The sequence below is a fragment of the Rattus rattus genome, chromosome 9, assembly GCF_011064425.1.
Source record: "Rattus rattus isolate New Zealand chromosome 9, Rrattus_CSIRO_v1, whole genome shotgun sequence".
NCBI lineage: Eukaryota > Metazoa > Chordata > Mammalia > Rodentia > Muridae > Rattus > Rattus rattus.
Window position 1 is genome coordinate 83129214 of NC_046162.1, and position 21095 is coordinate 83150308.

The 21095-nt window shown below is 40.4% G+C and overlaps 2 protein-coding genes across 2 annotated transcripts in view; both read right to left on the reverse strand.

Annotated features, from left to right (window-relative positions):
• Positions 1-6807, reverse strand: part of Rnf43 (ring finger protein 43) — a 73229-nt gene extending 66422 nt beyond the window's left edge. The window contains exon 1 of the mRNA XM_032911914.1: positions 4587-6807. Coding sequence (XP_032767805.1) covers positions 4587-4838 — 252 coding nt within the window. The 5' untranslated portion in view covers positions 4839-6807. The remainder of the gene's footprint in view (positions 1-4586) is intronic.
• A 3649-nt stretch (positions 6808-10456) lies between these two features.
• Hsf5 (heat shock transcription factor 5) overlaps positions 10457-21095 on the reverse strand; it is a 42915-nt gene continuing 32276 nt past the window's right edge. The window contains exon 6 of the mRNA XM_032911649.1: positions 10457-12825. Coding sequence (XP_032767540.1) covers positions 12755-12825 — 71 coding nt within the window. The 3' untranslated portion in view covers positions 10457-12754. The remainder of the gene's footprint in view (positions 12826-21095) is intronic.

Consider the following 21095-nt stretch of genomic DNA (forward strand, 5'->3'; position numbering starts at 1 on the left):
CTCTTAAAGGCTGGCAGCAAAGAAAAAATCATATCTACTCTGACATGTGCGTCCGAGGAACTCACTTAAGCAATGTCAATTAAATGCATGCTATTTCAAAATGTATTCTTTGAGTTCCTGTGTTAGTAGTCATCACATTTTAAAACTTTAACAGAGATCCTGGATAAACATTCAGATTTACTCATTTCTGCAACAAAAGTCAAAATGAGAAAAATAGAAATTCAGACATTATTAGAGGGGTAGAATATTGTATATCGAGGATCAGCCTCAGAGAATGGCACTCTGGTGTTCTATTCACCTTGGCATATACAGGAGTTCAGAGCTGGAGAAGCACAGCTCTATGGTTCAAGCTCTAGATACTCCAAGACTCACTAAGACTCACTAATATTAGTTACTTATTACCTTAGAGACATTAAGTCCTCCGTTTCCTTTTCTGTAAAATATGAAAAATATATATATATATATATATATATATATATATATATATATATATATATATATATTGTCTCTCTCTTTTTTTTTTTCCCGGAGCTGAGGATCAAACCCAGGGCCTTGCGCTTACTAGGCAAGTGCTCTACCACTGAGCTAAATCCCCAACCCTGACATTGTCTCTCATAAAGTTAACATAGTAATTCAATGAGCTAATACATGTAAAATGTGCAGTATCTGTTTGGTAGCTATGGTATTTAAATCCCTCAACATCACAGACACCCACTAAGGTAAAAGCTATTTTGTTGCCGTTGGATAGCCACTTGGAGTTAGTTCTTTAGGTCTATAGCTTGCAACAGAAGGTTGTCTGACATTGGTCAAAACCTTCAATTTAGAAGTGCTTTCAAGTGCTCAATACAAATAAAGTGAAAATTCAGAAAGAGCAAAGTGCATGCTGACAGGTTGGTGGAATGGAGGTAAATGGAGACACTGGTGAAGGGTTTGCTACTGGTCAAATGTGAAACTAGCCCCGCTCCCACTGCAGGTCTGCCGCCTCTGGGCAGTGAATGCATTCTAATCTTGATCATAACTTTATCCTGGAGTCTAAGAAAATCCAGGACAACCAGCTGAGCAGGAAGAATGTGATAGCCAAGGAGCTGGTGACCTCTCTTGTGCTACACTAACATCCTCCTGTTCTTTTGCTTAGAGAAAACTTGGAGTCCTTCTACATACTTAAAAGAAAAACTAACTACACTCACGTACAGATGCAGCACGATAATACCACTGAGTAATAACAACGGAGACAAACACTAACTAATATAAGCAAGACAGAAAACGGGACGGCAGACAGTGCTCAGTTCTAGGATGTTTCTCAGCAGCAATGGTGGAACCAGGAAATCAAGGATATGGTCAAATAAAAAATATATTTACATTGTAATCACCACCTTGTAAGAATACACTTCGTAAGTCACCACCAAGTATTAGGAGGTCTCAAGAGTCTCTTTGTCCTGTCTTTTTTGGGTTGTCTGTTTTCTTTGTTGGCTACTTAAAAAACAAACAAACAAACAAACAAAAAACCAACCAACGGATCAGAATAGCAGTGGTAAGTTTTCCTAAGTGTACAGAGTGGAAGACAAAAGGGGCGGGGGAAGCAGAAGGAACTAGAGACAAGGAAGAAAGAAAGGCCTGGCAAATGGAGGGGGAACCTGAGAGTTGGACACGTCAAAGAGGAAGGCAAACACACAGGAAGATTAGGAAGATACAGTAACTCATAGAAAACCTTAGGGGCAAAGCAGAAATATAATTGTGCAGGGCTAAGATGGGAAATTCTGAGGAGAAGAAAAGACTTGAGAAGTAGAAGGCCATAGAAGCAAAGACAGATCCTCTTCAATTTCTTCCAGCACGAGGCACACACATGTACACACACACACATACACACACACACACACACACACACACACACACAGAGACAGAGACGACAGAGAAAGAGAGACAGAGAGATAGAGCAAAGAAAAAGCCTAGATATTACTGCTAACAAGTAGAAATCTAAACATAGAAAGTAGGAATAAGAATCTAGACAAAAGTTCATCACTGCCTGGCTTTCCAATGCTTGTGTATGAGAATTATAACCATCAGAAAAAGTTGAGCAAAAGAAAATTATTTTAAAGGCAGTTACATGCTCTATTTTATTATTAAACAAAAGGGGGGTCACATTGTCACATGATGGCTACATTGTCATGGGATGGTTACATTGTCTCAGGATGACACCCCCCCCCTCTTATAAGGAAAATTGATGGCCCCCTTCTTTAAGGAAAGTTAAGTGTGTGATACATATGAAATCTAATTAATTTAGTTTTCATGAAAGTACATGCATCCTGAATTAATTTGGGAAAATGTAAAGCAGTGTCTAATGTTCAAAGTGACAAGGTTATCTTTTTATAACCATTGTTTTATACAAACTTTTCTATTAAGCATAGTACTTCAGTTTTTCAAGACCCAACTGAATCTTTAGAGACAACTAATCTTAATAAGAATAATTTATAGACAGGATACAAGGAATTATTTATTTGTGGTATTGGGATACAGTAGTCTACCAAGAAAGCTAAACTGCAGATGTGGAGACAGAAGCAGAATTTCAAACGGAAGGCTTGGCTAGCTGGTCTCAGGAGTAAATTGAGTTCAATGTAATCTGATAAGGAGCAAACAGTGTGGATTCAAGACACGCAAACCAAGTATCCCAAACACCAGAGGTCTTTGAAAGAGTTAATCAAATAATGAATAAAGATATTTAATTTACAAGGCTTATTAAAAAAGTTTGTCTTCAGGAGTGATTATGAAAATTTAGTTTACTGCTGTAGATTAAAAATGAATTGACAGATCCTTCCCTTTCGGAAAATACAGACGTTTTAGGGGAGAGTTTTACTGTAAGAGAAGCCAGTCAATGTGAACTGAGAGAAGACACTGCACTATGGAGCAGATCTTTGAGTCACTGAACAGGCTTTCATGGGGTCCCAGTGAGGCACAAGGCTTAGTGTGACTTCTAGGACTGCACAGATGGCTTACTGAGAAAACTCTGTGCTAAAAGTCACAAGGCAGGCACCTCAGGCTTCAGGCTGTTAGGGATGCAAGGCCCCCCTCTCACCCTCCTGAGTTACTATCCCAGCTTTTCAGTCCTAATTCCATCCTAGAGCCACCTTAGACAGTAAATGGCCTCTTATACATCAAATCCCACGGCAACTCTGTAGTCTGTCTTTCCAACCAGCAGAACCTTCTACTTCAATTTTTTATTCTCTTCATTTATCCCAGTTTTTTTTTTTTTTTTTTTTTTTTTTTTTTTTCCGAGCTGGGGACCCCAACCTAGGGCCTTGCGCCACTAGGCAAGCGCTCTACCACTGAGCTAAATCCCCAACCCCATTTATCCCAGTTTTAAAATACCCTCAAAGAAGTGCAATGCAGAACCACTAGGGTCTCTTTATATCTCCCTGGCTGTTCTGGAACTTGTTGCGTAGGCCAGGTTGACCTTAGGCTCAAAGAGATCCATCTACCTCTGCCTCGTGGATGCTGGGATTAAAGGCATGGGGCACAATGCCTAATTAAAATATTTATTTTTGAGGAATAATTAATTTATTTATTTCAAGTTCTTACCTTCTTTCTGTAAAATCAAAGTCTTAATTCACATAATCATAAACTAAAATTCATACTCTATACATATTACAAAATAAAAATCTGACTTTGGCTGCTAAGGCTGATCATACTTAAACCTACCTCCAATAACTACAGCAAGAAGTGTCATTTTACAAAATAAATTGTAGTAAGTGAGCGACATCTTTTAATGAAGTCAGATGGCAGATCGCCTATTTAAAAATACACAGCTCACCAGTTCTGTCTTCATCATAGTAGTGAGCAATTGTCTAAGGAAGACTATGGCCTTGGTAAATTAATAAATTCAACACATAAAGAAAAGGTAGACTTCGAATAAACTATAGCCTGAAGCCTAAGAAATTGTGTCAGGAAAAACTATGCAGATTAAAAAGAAAAAGAAAAAGTCAAACAGACTTTTAAAGTTTTGAACTGTACATTTAAAAACTGGACCAGAAGGAGCAGGGCCGAGTGCAGACGCCGCTGGGTCCATTTTGTGACCTAGTCCTCTCCATTTGGGGATTAGCAACAGAGTGCCACACGTGGTGGGAAGCCAGCCATAGCAATTCGGCTTGACCGAATTTTAAAAGTGACACTGTAATCAAATATGCTTTGGGGGCAGTCTAGTATTTCAGAGTACCTTGATCATTAAAATTAACATTTACAATTTAACAGGATGCAAGCCATGTTCCTCAAGTCAATTAAATGAATACTTGTATTTTCATCTATCAAAATAGTGCTCCAAATATGTTGTAAAGTTTTATTTTGTGTAACCCAAGAGATAATGCAAAGTAAGTTAAAATAAGCAAATTATCGTCTAAAATACAGAATTTATATATTTCTTCAAATGTAAAATAAGAATATGCCTTAAGCTACCAATAAAGCAATGTCTTCACAGAGAGTGAATAAGCAGCAGGCTAAGCAATGGAAGCCTTGCATGGGTTTTCCCTTTGTCAAACTAAAGGAAAAAGGCAGCTCTCAGACAGATGGAAGGTAAAATAGAACAGCGTCATACTTGCCTGCATTAGCTTCCCTTCTGCTGGACTCACTTCTGCAACACCAGCAAACACACCTTCCAAGGTGAGGTTCAGTTTTCCTGTGGGGTCCATTTTCAGGGGGATCACTCTGATGATGGCTTTCTGTTCTGCTGATCTTTCCGACTCCACCGCTGCTGCCAGCACCAGTCCTGTGTGTCCAAAGCCTGCATGCAGCGTCGCCATCAGCAGCCAGGGCCAGAGGACAGCCAGCTGCAGCTGGTGGCCACCACTCATGCTACCAGCTGCATCAACGTTCTCCGGCCATGCATACTGCTTCCACTAGCTCATCCCAAAGGCAGGTCCTCAGTGCAGAAAATGAAGGGGAGAGATGCTATTCCTCTGTTTCAGAGAGCCCAGTCAGATCCTATGTCCTTCCTTTTTCTAAAGTAGATTCCCAAGTACAGGTGGCATTCCTGGTTGGGAGGAGGAGATGGTCTTTTCAGCCCACCTCTGGGGCAGGTATGTCATTTTCTCCCATTGTCACTGTGAATACAGAAACGCCACCTTGTCTCTTTGGAATTTCCAAATGTGCTTTAGATACAAACATGGATTGGTATTATGTCAGATCACTTGCTGTTGGTCTTCCATATGTATCAGATTTCTGAGGCACTAAACCCAAGGCCGATGAACAAAACAAGGTCAGTAAACAGCTAAACGGCGCATCAGAGGTGAGTGAGGGACTTCAGCCCAGAGCACGAACACATGCTGTCCTTTTTAAGTCAGAAAAAAATGTCACTGTAAATGGCTAAAGTCCATGAGAAGGTTTTCTTTTTAATAGGGGAAGAGTGGAAATTAATCAGGCCCCACCTGGAGGGATGTCTAAAGATGCTACAGCATGTATTCATTAAAATGTCCGTGCTAAATTGTGTTTCAGCATAGCCTAGAGTTCTAGGCCTACTGAATGTATATACTTTTAAAGAACTTCAATATATTATATTATTTTTTTGTTCCACCAAAAGCACCTGTAAAATTAGGCACAAATTCATACATCTTTGACATATGACAGAATTAATCTGAGTATCAAAATCTCTTCCAACTTCCATATTGAGATACTTGAAAAGTTTAGCTTTGCAATTATTTTCCCAGTTAAAATTCATATTTCTGTTTCCACGTTCCTTTCTGGTTTAGGGATCCCAGAGTTTATTCTCCAGCCTGAAAATATCAGCACTTTGACTTTCCTCAGAATGCTGTGGAAACACATCCAGACTTTACACTCTATAATCTTCTGGATTCAGAAGAAAAACAAAGGACTTTTCCTAACACGTTTTCAAATTCCTTGAGGGGGCGGAGAAGAAAAGATAGGGGGAGTAGAGAGGCTCTAAATGGAGCACCCTGAAAAAAAATCAGGCTGAGTAGAGATCTGGGCTATTTCTATGTGCCTAGGAAACTTTGGACTCTATTTATAAACATCAGATTTTAAAATGTGCACCCTTAATTATAAATACACTTCACCCACAAAGTATGCTGCGTTCTGAGGTGGCTTAAAAATCCTATAAAGTCTTCAGACTAAGTACTGAAAAGCCAACTTACTGAATGCAAACCCGTTCTATAGATTCCTTGCCTTTGCTGAGACAGAGGGAGGGAGAAAACAAAAAAAGAATTTCAAAAGAAATCTGCAAACCTGTTGCGCTGTCGGGCCCACTGGAGTCCACGGGGGTGAAACAAATTCACTTATGCTTTTATAAATCCTGCTTTAAACAAGGTCTGAGCGGCTTAACCCAGTGCGGCCCATGCTTCCACCTTCTCCTCTGCAGTCAGACCAAGTGCCCGCACTACAGGTGCCGAGAAACTCCGAAGCCCGAAAAAGTAATCCACGCAGGTCAAAGGCAGAAACGTATTCCAGGACGAGAGCTACTGTCCTCAAGAATTCTGGAAATGCTTAAAGAAGATCCAAAATCATCTCTAAAATCTAACAAAAGTCTTTCCCCCGCCTCCGTACAGAATATTAAATGATCGGCTCTTGAACAAGATAAGAAACGAAGTAGTAAATAGAACAATTCACTACAAAAATCACGGAAAATCCCAGAGGGAGAAAGTGGTTATCTCTGTATCGTGGATGGACCTGGAAGTTCAGGAGGAGGCAGGATTGAAGTGCTTCCTTTCAAGAAAGACAATTCTGGATCAGCTCCCTACAGCAGGAAACCTGTGGTTTGTAATTGGTGTACCAGCTCTGACTTCTTCCCCTGGGACTGCAATCACGCTCTCTACCTGCTGACAAAGTGAAGGTGGAGCCGCTACGCGCAAGCCGGCCCCTCCTCCTCTCGGTGCACGCACTCGGAAACTTAACCAAGTCGTCTCCCGGTCTCTCTCTGCTCTCTTGCTCTTTTCCTCCCTCTAGTGAGCCACAGCCCAACTGCACGCAGCTCAATCAGTCCTTAGTGTTCCTCACAGCAGCAGATAAATCAGGGCCACTCAAATGTGTCTAAGCCAATTCTGTAAGCTATAGCGCTCTGACAGTGGTATGAGGAAAGAAACAGAAAACAAAGGCATCCAGAAGACAAAAGGACGGTGCAAAGCCTTACAAGTTCAAATAGGTCTCTATTCTTTCCATGTTTTAGTGTTTACAAATGGCACTTTTAAGAGACCATATACTGAGTACTTGTTGCTTATGTCTGCCACTGTGGAAAGACTCTGTTCATTTTCTGCATAGCTTTCCTTCAGTTCTTACTAATTTAAGTTCAGTAGTTTTGCCTAAACTGCATCTGTATGGATCTCTCAAATCAGGTTTATGGTAGAAGTCTGGAATCTGTCATTTCCCTCTTACTCTTTGGGTCAAACCTATTCTTTCAGTGTAAGACTGTTTGTCATATAGAAGCCAAGAGTTAAACCTATGCTTGGAGATGGAGCAATGGCTTCAGTGGTTAAAAGCACTTGCTGCCTGCTCTTCCAGAGGGTTGAGGTCTAGTTCCCAGCTCTACATGGTGGCTCACCATCATCTAACCATCTACAAACCAGTTCCAGTGAATACAACCCCCTTGTCTGGCCTCCACAGGCACTGCAGACAATACACACAGACACATAAAATAAGTCTTTCTTTCTTTTTTTTTTTTCCGGAGCTGGGGACCGAACCCAGGGCCTTGTGCTTTCTAGGCAAGCGCTCTACCACTGAGCCAAATCCCCAACCCCTAATAAATCTTTTCTTAAAAGTTAAATATGTCTAATAAAAACAGTACAGGTAAAAAGAAGACTAAATTTAGCTAATTACTACATTCACGCAATATAACTCTTTATAATAATCTTCACATGGGATATTCAAATGCTGTAATATTTAAATTTATGAGATTATATTTGACATTTCTTCTTTAATTTTTATTTGATATGTGTGGATGTTTTGTCTGCATGTATGTTTATATACCATGTGTGTGAGAGGCCAGAAGAGGGTATAAGATCCGGTGGAGCGGGAGTTACAGATGTTTGTGAGCCTCATGTGACTAACTGCTGAGAATCAAACTCTGGAAGAGCAGTCAGTGCTTTTAACCTCTGAGCCATCTCTCCAGTCCCATGGTCAGGCATTCCATTGTTGAACTAGTAGAATTCCTCAAAATTCTATTCAGGAACAACAATGTGAACAAGTCAACTCTATTGAAATGCACAGTTTAAATGATGATGATAAAGTTCTGTGTTTGAATTTCATATACAGATGAACCTGTTTGGGCACGTGTAAATAACTGGGCATGTGGATAATTAGCCATGCAAAACGGCTCACAAAACTGAATGAGGAGGACTGTTGTTAATCAGAGGCCAGCTTGGCCTGTAGAGTAAGTTCCAGGTCAGTCAGACATATAGCAGGACCCCCTGTCAAACAAAAGCCATGTGGAAAATTGCAATAGTAGGCTTGCTGTAAGGATTACATAATATAATGTCTCTGAAAGCATTGTTACCCACTGATATTTTTCTATATAGGTTTAAGATGGTCTCAGAATTTTATAGTTAATAACTTGGGGAAGAGAAGTTTTTCTTTCAAAAACTTTTCTTCAAAAGTGGGGAAGTCTTGTTTTTAGCCCAGGTTAGCCAATAACTCCTGAAACTCCTGCTTAGGTGCTGAGATTACAAGCATAGTCCATCATTTCTAGCTCTGAAGTAAATTTAAATTTTAAGTGTATAAGTGTGTGTGTGTGTGTGTGTGTGTGTGTGTGTGTGTGTGTGTGTGTGAGAGAGAGAGAGAGAGAGAGAGAGAGAGAGAGAGAGAGAGAGAGAGAGAGAGATGCATGTGGGGGTACAGATGTTGTGAAGGTCAAAGGACAACTTTGTGGGGTTGGTTCTCTCCCTCCACCTTTACATGAGTTCTGGTGTCCAATTCAGAGGTTATCAAAATGGCATGGTGAGCACTTTACCTGCTGAGCTATCTCACAAGCCCAAATGTTTTGCTTTTAACAAAATATTTCATGTTCACACTCACCAGTGCCTTTGGTCCAACTAAACTTAAAAAGTAAATACATTTCTTTAGAAAGATACAGTTTTAAATTTATGTATATGTCTCTACATGTTTGTCCACGTGTCCTAGGAGGCTAGAGTGTGTCAGCTTTCCCTGAGGCTGGAATAACAGACAATGGTAAGCCTCCCAGTGTGGTTTCTAGGAACCGAACTCAGGTCCTCTGCCAGGGTAGTCCGTACTCTTAACTGCTAAGCCACTTGTACAGCTCCTGAAATAAACCATTCATTTAGCACCATTTCCTCTCTTGTGACTACATAGACCATTTGCAGCTCCTGCCCCAAAGGATAAGAGCCAATTCTGCGAGAGATAATTCTAAAAAAACCTATTGTTTATCTTTTTATTTTTGCACATTATGTAACTACACATCAAAATAATGAAAACTACATGTTATTATAGAACATTAGTACAAGTTAAATATCTTCAGGGTAAAGAGAAACAACAAAATAACTTCTAGGCTGTACCTTTTCCTTCTTGAAATTCACAGAGTAAATAACTAATAGTTAATATACATATTTAGTTTAAAAATAAAAATATGGGGTTGGGGATTTAGCTCAGTGGTAGAGCGCTTGCCTAGCAACCGCAAGGCCCTGGGTTCGGTCCCCAGCTCCGAAAAAAAGAAAAAAATATATAAATTTATAAACTTGGTTGCTCTTTCTTGAAGAAATTCTGAAATCTAGGAATGATGCAATAAATTTATCGTGAATTTGGGGTCAATCCAAACAACTCTGTACTTTAGTACATTGATAATAATAGTTCACTTATATCGACAAAATGACAAGCAAGGTAAATTATTATTCAAATTAGGTCTGATATGCCATAGCCCTTTCCTGAGAATGTTATCAGATGGTATTGTGTGGCGGTGCCTGTCTCGCTGACTTCTTTTGTGGTGCTGAGGTTTAAGTGCAGGGCCTGTACACGTGGGGCTAGTGCTCTAGTATCAGATGCATCCTCAGCACCAGCCGAGTCCTACACGTCATGTCAGACAGAGCATCCTTAGCAACCCACCCTCCTGTCTGACTGACTGAAGTTACTGAAGAGTCCTCCTGAGCACCTCTGTTAGGAGAGCATCTGGTTTATGTGGTGCTCGCTTCATACACACTACCCATGGAGCTACATCTCCAGCTACAGGGCAATGTTTAAAAAAATAAAAACACCAAGAAAAAGAAGAAGAAAGAAACCAAACCATGTATGGTGCCACACACCTGAAATGCAGAACTCCAGATACAGAGGTAGGAGGATCACTGCAAGTTTAAGGCTAGCCTGGTCTATATAGCAAGACCTTGTCTCAACAAGAAGGAGACAAAGTACAGTGTTTCCCTAGCATGCGTGCCAGGCTCTGAGTTCATCTCCAACACTGCAGGGAGAAAGAGAGAGAGAGATCGATCAGATTCTTTGAAAAACAGAATGCATTGAGTTTTTAAATTTTATCCAGCATTAATGCTCCTAACAACAAAATTTTCTATTGGCTACCAATAAAACAGTAAAATAACCAAGACAAGAGTCTAGTTGGAACATTCATTTTATTGTTGACTGACTGAAACTGATCAGTGCTTACGGTGCTGATACGGAGGTGCTAGACGGGAACTTAGTGAGTGTCAGGCCCCGCTGGCTAGTTCACGTGCACATTCGCTCGACTGCTTGCTTTCTGCACAAGTCACTGATGATGGCTTTAGGAGATGGGTCCCAGGCATGTGAGGAGAACAGGAGATCCAGCTCCTTTATCTGGTGTGCTCATATATAAAAAACGTTTGGAAAGCTGATCAAGGCATTTCATTGATCAAGCCTTAAAACCACTGAAACCATGTCTGTGCCAAGGTTCCTGCTTGACACATGTTCCTCAAAAGATATTACCTCTTTCGATATGCATAAGGCTAAGAAAGGCATTTTGAGGGGAGGGAATATCACCTACACAGCTTACCAGCCCTTCAATGTGACAGAGAAAAGGCAAAGGTACTTCATTAGAAGCCAGTCTCCTTTTCACATACTTTGCCAAGACATTTGGCATGGACAGAAGTAGACGTCTCTAGAGGCTTTGCGTCTTCCAAACCTTACTAGTAAAGATGGTCATGTGCCTGTGCCCAGGAAGGAACACAGCCTGTCTAATTAGATGATCAGAGAGTCACTTTTCAAAACCTAGTTTCAGAACTAAACTGAGTCACTGTGGACTAATACAGAGCTCACTCTCCAGAGCAGCTAGATCTCTGGAACACTTCTAGGTCTAACACCATTGGGAAGGCACAGTGCCAAGCAAGGAGTGAGCTGTGAGCCCACAATGGCTAGAATAGTGGCAATGCCATTATGAAGTGCTGTTTGTTTCATTAGCTTTAAATTCATAGACTTTCCTCTTATTTCTGCAACGCTTATTAGGAAAACAGGGTTTGGGGGATCAAGCAAGAAAGTTCTAGTCAATTTAAAAATCCTTTAAATTAAAAAAGTTCTTGCTATCATTGGGTGAACATGGATCAATTACAGAAACTGGACATCCAAAATGTTTGTCCTCTCCTTAAAAAAAGTCCCATAATCCCACTCCTCAAGCGCACAGTCCAACAGAGGGATAAGAAAAAATGGTGACAGTCTACCCCACTGTCCAAAAGTCTTTCAGAAGCATAAGCCATTTAAATTTCAAATAAAGATTTTTTTTTTAAATTTCAGCATAGCTTCTGGTAAATGACACAAAGTAATTTCCCTGCAAATTTGCACACAATACCATCTACAGATGAGAATTTATACTTGCTGAATGTAAAAATCTAAAATAAGAAAACACTGTGTTAAACCTCTCAAAGTTTTTGTTTACATATTGTACATTTACCCTTCAAAAATAAAATTACACATGTATCCTTTAATCCTTCTATTCTGCAATGTTAATAAAAATACAAAGCTTTAAAACTTTTACATCTATCAGCATTTATAAATATAATTAAACAAATTAAATATTTTCTTTAGAAGACATTTATGTAAGTGATATTAACAAAACTTTACTATTTATGATAATTTATCATTCAAATTAAAGAAAGACATGAAAATGGAGAAAACACTCCCATTAATATTAAAGAATCGGAGGCTGTTAGTATGATGGACGGGCCAAGTCCGGGTGCCTTGCTCTTGAAACAGGGCGTGGGTTCAGAAACAAGAGACGTTCTTGGTTAATCACTTAGTAAATGAGCGTTTTCCGGCACGTCCTCCCTGGGCTCCCTGACCCGCTTGGACTTGTGCTATTGGTGACCTCTCGTGTCTTGGTTTATCATACCCTCTTCCCTAAAGGATCACACTGTGACTTCAGACAGGCGACACTGTGCTCATTACAGTTCAAAATGGCATCACAATTCAGCACACACACTGCTCCAGTACCATCAACACAGTTTTTAGATGCTTCTTGAAGGCCAGGACTTTTCATTTGAAAGGAATCTGGGCAGCATAAAAAAAGAAAAAAAGAAAAAAGAAAAAAAAAAGGCCGCTAGATGTTTAGCAGTTTGTCAAGGTAAGCAATCTGAACTGAACAGCTGTAGTAAATACCGAACTCCCAATTTTCAATTTAACGAAATCTCAATTAACAAAACAAAAAAATGCTTTTTTTTCCTTAACAGAACTGAAAAAAATCCCAACAGTGTGTCATGCGCAGCGCCTGTCTGCCTCCAGCTGTGGCCAGTGCACAATGTCACAGTTGTCATCCAGCTGTGGCCAGTGCACAATGTCACGGCTGTCATCCAGCTCCTCCTCACTCTTTCAACTCCTCCTCCTTTGGAAAGTGCTCTTGCTTGCAGGCCACGTCTACCAGCAGATGAAGATCTACAAAGAAAGGAGGGTTTACTCACTCTCAGCCCCTCAGGCTACAGACTTCTACAGACAAGTCTTCAAACAAGAAAAAGTTGTCTATAAATAGTCTGTGTAAGTGATTATAAATTATGTTTCTTCACCAGAATCCCAATTTTAGGACATTTTTTTTTCACTCTTTAAAGCTCACCTAAGGAGCTAGGTATGAATCCAAGCAGATCAACAAAGTTTAAAGTGCTGCCTTCTATTATCTATTTAAAGGGAATAACCAGATGTGATAGAACATGCCTGTAATCTCAGCACTTGGGAGGTGAAGATAGGAGGGTTGGGAGTTCAAAGCCACCCTTAACTACTTTGAGAGGCTCATGTAGCCGAGGCTACATTGAGATCCTGCCTCAAACCAAACAAATAAAATTGTAAAAGAAAATGTGCAAAATGGTATTAATATAAAATATACTCATACTAACAAAATTATGCATGTGTACACACACACACACACACACACACACACACACACACACACACACACACCTGCTCCTGCCATGAGCTGTAAGAGGTATCCTGCCATAGGTATCAAGAGGCAAAGTGGTTTATCAAGAGTGAAAAGTAGTTAAAATTGTCAGCTCAGTACATGCTCGGGCCTTTTTACACTGATAATTGCAGTACATTTATATAACGTATGAGCATTTCTAAGTAGATAAATACATCATTATAAGTCATCTACTTAACCCTGGCAAGTAAGTAGATAACGGTGAGGTGGAGTGGCTAAGCTATTATATGGCTAGTAAGAAAAGCCAGTGGTTTCCACCTTGTTACACACTGGAATCATTTGGCAATCTTCAAAAAGCCAGTGCCTGGGGCTCTCTCCTCCAGACATTCTCATTTAATTGGTATGGAGTGCAACCCAAGCTCCAGAATTTTTGAAAACTGACCAAAAGATGTAGGAGTAACAATTATGATCATTTTCTAAACACCTCAGCTCCACATCAAGATGAGAACAAGGCATATGGTAATGGGAAATACTAAAATAAGATTTTGAGATATGGCTGGGGGTGGTGTCACAGGCTGTAATCTTAGAACCTGGGAGGCAGAGGCAAGAGACTGACACAAGGCAAGCTTAATTTATATAGAGTATTCTAAGCCAGCCAGGAGTACACAATCCTGACTCAACACACACACACACACACACACACATACACACACACACCACCACCACCACCACCACCACCACCACCACCACCCAGAGAGAGAGAGAGAGAGAGAGAGAGAGAGAGAGAGAGAGAGAGAGAGAGAGACACTTTGAGATATGAACAGATCCATTTGTAACCCTAGTATGGTGATTTAAAAAAATGGCTCCCAAAAGACTCATAGGGAGTGGCACTATTAGGAGGTATAACCTCGTTGGAGAAGGTGTGGCATTGTCGGAAGACATATGTCTTAGTCTCTTTCTGCTGCCTTTGGATCCAGGTGTAGAGCTCTCAACTATCTTTCTAGCACCGTGACTGTCTGCATGACACTATGCTCCCACCATGAGGCTAAACCTCTGAACTGTAAGCTGCCCCTGATTGAATGTTGCCCTTTATAAGAGTTTCAGTGAACCCTAACTGAGACAGTTAGGAAGTCTTAGTAATGACAAGAGTAGAGACGACTTGAGCAATGGTAGATCTCGTGGAGAGATGGACTGAGTGGCAACAAACCTTTTTAGTGACAAGGTCTCAAAATAAGATTGAAATTGGAGCCAGGCACGGTTGTGTACACCTTTGATCCCCAAACCTGGGCAGATCTTTGAGTTCAAAGCTATCCTGGTCTACACGGTGAGCTTTAGGACAGCCAGAACTACACATGGAAACCTTGACTCAAAAAACAAAACAACCCAAAGAGAGAGAGAGAGAGAGAGAGAGAGAGAGAGAGAGAGAGAGAGAGAGAGAGAGAGAGAGAGAGAGAGAGAGAGAGAGAGTATGTGTGTGTATGAGATTTGATACATAGCTTCTAATATAAGCATTTAAACAATGACTTTACTAAAAGAGTGAGCATTTTTATCAACCCAATCAAGGAGTTAAGAGAGCATCTATAGTAGCACAAGGCACAGACTGTTGACCAGCCTGGTGCTTTAAGAGATTTTATATTTTGAGTGTCTGACTTCCCTCAGAAATGAACCTGGTATATTAATCTAAGACAAGCATTAGGGAATCGGGCACAAAGGCTTTAAGGGACGAGAACACTGCCTTCCCTTGCTTGGCGATGTGGCTTCTGTTTGAGAGCAGCCTCCCTCTATGTGGACTGTCATCCAAGACCAGTACCTACGTTTGTTGGGTTGCTTGCTTTTCTGAAACAGGGCCTTACATAGTAGCCAGGGCTGACCTGAAATTCATATGTATACCTTAGCCTCCCAAGTTCTGAGAGTACGGATGTAAACTAGCATGCCCAGCTTGGGAAGTTTTTAGGAATGAACTGAACTTTGACATTTAACATTCAGTTTCCTAAAATTGCAAAATTATACATCTGATCAGGAGACACACACACACACACACACACACACACACACACACACACACACACACACTGTAATTTTGATGCTTAATCAATGTGAAGTCTTTTATTTTTTAAAAAAGCCAAAGCTTGAAGAAGTATGAGGAAACTGCCTTACTTACATGTAGCAACAAAAATTGTAAATATTTTTTAAAACTTTGAAAATTATTTTATTTTTATTTTATCTGTATAGGTGTTTTGCTTGCATATATGTCTGTATACCACATGGTGCCCACACAGTTCTGAAGAGGGTATTGGATCCCCTGAAACTGGAGTTATACAGAATTATGAATCAGCATGTAGGTGTTACAGATTAAACCCAGGTTCTCTAAAGAGCAGCCAGTGCTCTTAACCACTGAACCATCTCTGCAGCCCCCAAATTTTAAAATAATTTCACCACAGAAAGACACTAAGAAGTTCTAGGAGACAGCATGAACCTGTTGAATGGGATATTAAGAACCATAAATATATTCTGTTTTAGAATTTGAGATTACAATGTTTTTTAAAGTGATCTCATTAAATTCTCATATTTTAACCATAAATAGTTTAGTTTAAGAGTTGGTAACTTACTGTAGGAAATATTCTTAATGGTTACTGCATAGAAGTAGGATTTTATGACTTCTTCACTTAGTCCTTTTACTAATACTTTAACTGTGGAGCATACTACAATAAAAATGTGCTCATCTAACATCTAAACTGAGTCTTCCTGCATTTCAAGTCCCCCCTTCCCCAGTGGGGGCCTTGACATTTACTGAGTGCTTTTCTGGACATGAGTAGCCAGGGCTGTGCAAAGGTCAGAGGCTGTCAGGCATAGAGATGCTTGCCTGGAGGCTGCTGCTCAGAAGGCTGAGGCAGAACAGCCTTAAATTTGAGACCTGCCTGAACTACATAGTGAGTTTGAAGACAGCCCAAATACACCCCTCCCCCTGTGTGGCCGGTACTGGTGCAGGTCTCTAATCCCTCAGGAGGCAGAGGCATGTGGATCTCTGAGTTTTTGAGTTTGAGGCCAGTTTGGACTACAGAGCTAGTTCTAGAATAGCCAAGGCTACATAAAGAAACCCTGCCTTGAGTACAACAAAAACAAGAACAAGAAAGAGAAGAAAGAGAGAAGAACAGTAGTGGCAGAGGTGAGATAGTTCAGGGTGTAAAGGTGAAATTTCACAAGCATTATGCTAGATGTGACAAACCACACACAAAAGGACCCTTGTTATGTGACTGCATTTACACAAACTATTCTGATTAGGCAAATTCATAGATGCCAACGACAGATTAGTAGAGCAAGAAAAAGGGAGAGATGTTAAAAAACAAAACAAAACAGAACAAAAACTCAAACAAACAAATATAAACCTTCTTAATAAACACTGTTTTCTCTGAGAGTGATGGAAATGGTTTGGAACTGAATGGGAATGGAGGTTGAACATCACTGTGAATAACTATAAGCCACTGAACTGTTTGCGTTAACTGGTTCATTTGTTATTTTTAACTTTAAAAGGCATCTTTTCCTCTTAAGTTGAAATTACTCCAGACCCCTGACCCCAGAAGAAGAAAAGCAGGAAATAACTGGAAATAACCTAACCCCATCTCAGTACTCAGTGACACAGAAATAAAATGTGTTTGTACAGATGTGCAGCACCTCAATAAGAAATATGCCCCCCTTTTTTGTTTTAAAGACATTGTTTTAATTAGTGAGGGCATGTGTACAGGAGTGCAGGTGTCTGTGGAATTCAGAAGGTGTGGATCCCTTGGAGCTAGAGTTAGAGTTGGCTGTGAGCTATCAGACACAGGTGCTGAGACCAAACTTAGGTCCTGTGCAAAAGCAGCCATGCTCCTAACTGCTGAACCATCCCTCTAGGCCTCTTGTTTTATTTTGAGGCAAGGGGTTATATAGCCCAGGATGGCCTCAAGCTTACTAATATCCAATAGTATTGTACTTCTGATCCCACGTCTACTATTACAGCTAGGTGTACACCTGGTTTTCTTTCCCTTTCTACTTTTTTCTTTTCTTCTTTCATAGTTGTAGGAGGGCTCCAATCTCTGGGCTCCACCCCAGCACAAAACACACATGTTCTTCTTTCCAAAGGAGCAAACTGAAGGGCCTGCTTCTTTTGTATACTTACTGTACCTAAGCACAGTGCCAAGCATTATCAAACGAATCCAAAAGAGTGATATAGCTCCTCAAATATTCAAGCCTCACCTCTTCATGACTGAATGTTGCTCCTAAAGACAGAGATGCAGGGCTGGAGATATGACCCAGTGGTACAGCACTTATTGGCCTGCACAAGGCCCATGACACTGCTCAGCCATTAAAGGCATCTGACATCAGGACTGATAACCTGAATTCAATTCCTGGGATACCTGGGGTAAAAGGAGGGAACTAACTCCTGCAAGGTGTCCTCTGTCTTCCATATATGCACCGTGACACTCCTCAACCACTGCCACATATGTGCACACACATACACACACACTAAATAAATTAAAATGCAATTTTTAAATACTCATAAAAATAAACAAAAATAATGCAGAACCAGAAAGAAAACAGACACAGACACAGAGAGCAGAAGAGTGGGGCTGGCAAGGTAGTTCAGTGGATAAGGGTTTTGTCAAGGTTGACAACCTCTTTTTTAAAAAGTAATTATTTTACTTATTTACACTTGACAATCTCAGTCCCATCACAGAAATAACATGGTGGAAAGAGAACCAACTCCTACAGTTTGGTTCTGACCACCACACAAAAACTGTAGCACTTGTACCCACACCCCTATAGAATGGTATAGGCAGGGAAAGTGCATAGCCTTGGTTTTAGAGATGGATAGTGGTGATGAGAGCAGAACAATATGAATATATTCTAGTGTGTAATAATATGTAGTTAAAATTAAAAATATATATGTATATATATGTGTGTATATATATATATATACTCTAAAAGATGAAGAGAAAACAGTTCATTTATTTACTCAGCAAACATGGTATGCCACAAATAATGTTCTAGAGCCTGAGGATATTGGGAAAAAAGACCTTTCTTTAATGAATTAGCTTTCTAGAATTAGAGAAAATAATAGGAAATGTCAAGTAGAGATAAGAACCATAAATGAAAACCAAAGAATGAATGAAGAAGGGCAAGATACAGTCAGGAGATTTTTCTGCACAGATAACCGAATGAACTGAAGGAATATACTATGTGACAATTCATACAGAGAATATTCCATTCAGAGAACAAGTGTGAAGACTGGAATATGCTTCATGTGCCCAAAGACTGACACAGAGGCTCCTGCGACTGGGACAGACGAAGGAGGAGATCAAGTCACAAGAGTTGCCAGAAACTAAACCATTCAAACCCTTGTAGCAAATAGTGAGAGGCTTTGTAGACTTTATTTAAAATGTGATGGGAACTACTAGAGGAACTGGAACAAGAGCAGGATTTAAAATCTCTCCTAGTCCTTCAAATTGAATGCAGTGCCCCTGCACATGCTAAGGAAGTGCTCTACACTGAGCCATAGCTCTTGCTCTGATTGAAGTTTTATGAGCACTGACTTAGTTTGGGTTTTATTGCTGTGAAGAGACACCATGATCATGGCAATTTTTAATAAAAGAAAACATTTAATTGAGGTTGGCCTACAGTTCAGAGGTTCCGTCCATTTTCATCATGGTGGGAATCATGGCAGCATGCAGGCAGACATGGTTTCTGGAGAAGCCGAGAGTTCTACATCTTGATTCTCAGACGGTGGAAAGAAACTGTCCACACTACGTGTAGTTTGAGCACATAAGACCTCAAAGCCCACCCCATAGGACACCCTTCTTCCAATAAGGCCATGCCTCTTAATCATGCCATTCCCTGTAGGCCAAGCATTCAAACACATGAGTCTTTGGGGGCCATTCCTATTCAAACCACCAAAAGTCACTGATTGCTGTAACTAACAGTGAAGCAGAAAGATCAGCGAAGAAGCCATTGAAATCACCTAGACAAGAGAATAGAGAGTCATGTGCTCAAGTAACCACTTATGAAGGAGACATGGCCAGAGTCTGTATGTAAATCCACATTGACTGGTCAGCATTTGCTAATGATCTTGGCATATAAGAGAGAAAGTATACAACAGAGACTTCAAGATTTCTGTATGATTAGAAAACTGTATGGTGCTATTTATACATATATAAAATTGGAGAGAGGATAGAGTATGTTAAGCTTGGGACACAAATTAGACATATCCAAAGATAGAATAGGGGAGCTGGAGAGATGACTCAGCAGTTAAGAGCACACATTACTTTTGATAAGGGCCTGAGTTTGGGTCCCTGCACCAACATCAGGCAGCTACCCACTGCCTGAAACTCCAGTTCTAGGGGATATGACACCCACTTGGTTCTGTGGACACTGTGTGGTTCTGCAGTACACACAGTGTAGAAAAACACATGCAGGCACAAGCACACATATAAACAATAAACAAGTAAATCTAAGAATATAGACTAGACCATAGGAAATATAAGTCTGAAGTTCAGAGAATGAAAATTCAGACTCAAACTTAGGAACCACCACTATGAATCAATAATGGTTGACGTTACCTCTGCTGTAAATATAAAAAGTAGCTAGTGGTTTGAAAGAAAACCAGGACGGAGTGACTTCACAAGCTAGACAAAAATATTTCATCAAGGTTGGAGCAATCTGTCCAAATATCCATATCTAGGAAAATGGGGGTTGAGGATTGTCTATTGCGTTTGGCAGTGTGACAGTCATCAGAAATTGGAAAAGGAAAGTTTCAATCAAGCAGAAGTACAAAACTTACCTCAACTTCTCCTCCTGCCTCTAGGATAGTTAGGACAAGTTTGTACTACACCTGGCTGAAAGGAGGTGTGTGGGTTTTTTTTTTTTTTTTTACATATGGTCTGCAATGGCATGTTTGCTGATCTAATATAAAAGATTTAGCTCAGTGGTAGAGCGCTTGCCTAGCAAGCGCATGGTCCTGGGTTCGGTCCCCAGCTCCGAAAAAAAGAAAAGAAAAAAAAGATGAAATGCAATTACTGAAAAGCATGAAAGGCAATGTCTGTGGGTATACAAAAGAAACAGGAGACTGTACACAGATTCGAGGACTGGCCTTCCAGTCTGTGACACAGAAAAGGCAGAATACAGAACAGCTGCAAGGAGTGTGGAGCAGCACACTGATGGGAGGCTGACAAATGTGTCTGTGGGAGACACGAAGACTTCACTTTATTAGTTGTGCTGGCACAGTGGCAGAGCACATGCCTAGCATTCAATTCCATGCCAGTGCTGCATAAGCTGGGTAAGGTGCTTGTAATCCTAGTCCTTGAAGGGAGTAAGATCAGAAGTTCAAGGTCATCCTTCACTACAAGTGTCTTCCAAGGTTGAGGTCAGACTAGAAGACATGAGATCATACTTCTAAAAATAAAATATTGTTTTATAGATAAAATAAAGTATGGTTTAAAATAAATAAAAAACTAATTAGTAGTAATTAACAGATTGATAACTACTGCCCTGGCTAGTTCTCTGTTAACTTGGCACAAGCTAAGTCATCTGAGAGGAAGGAACCTTAATTGAGAAAATGCCTTCATAAAATCAGACTGCAGACAGGCAAGCCTGTAGAGCATTTTCTTAATTAATGATTAATGGGAGAGGACCCAGCCCATTGTGGGTGAGACCATCCCTGGGCTGGTGGTTCTGGGTGGTGCTATAAGAAAGCAGGCTAAGCAAGCGAGGATGAGCAAACCAGTAAGCAGCACCCCTCCATGGTCTCTCATCAGCTCCTGCC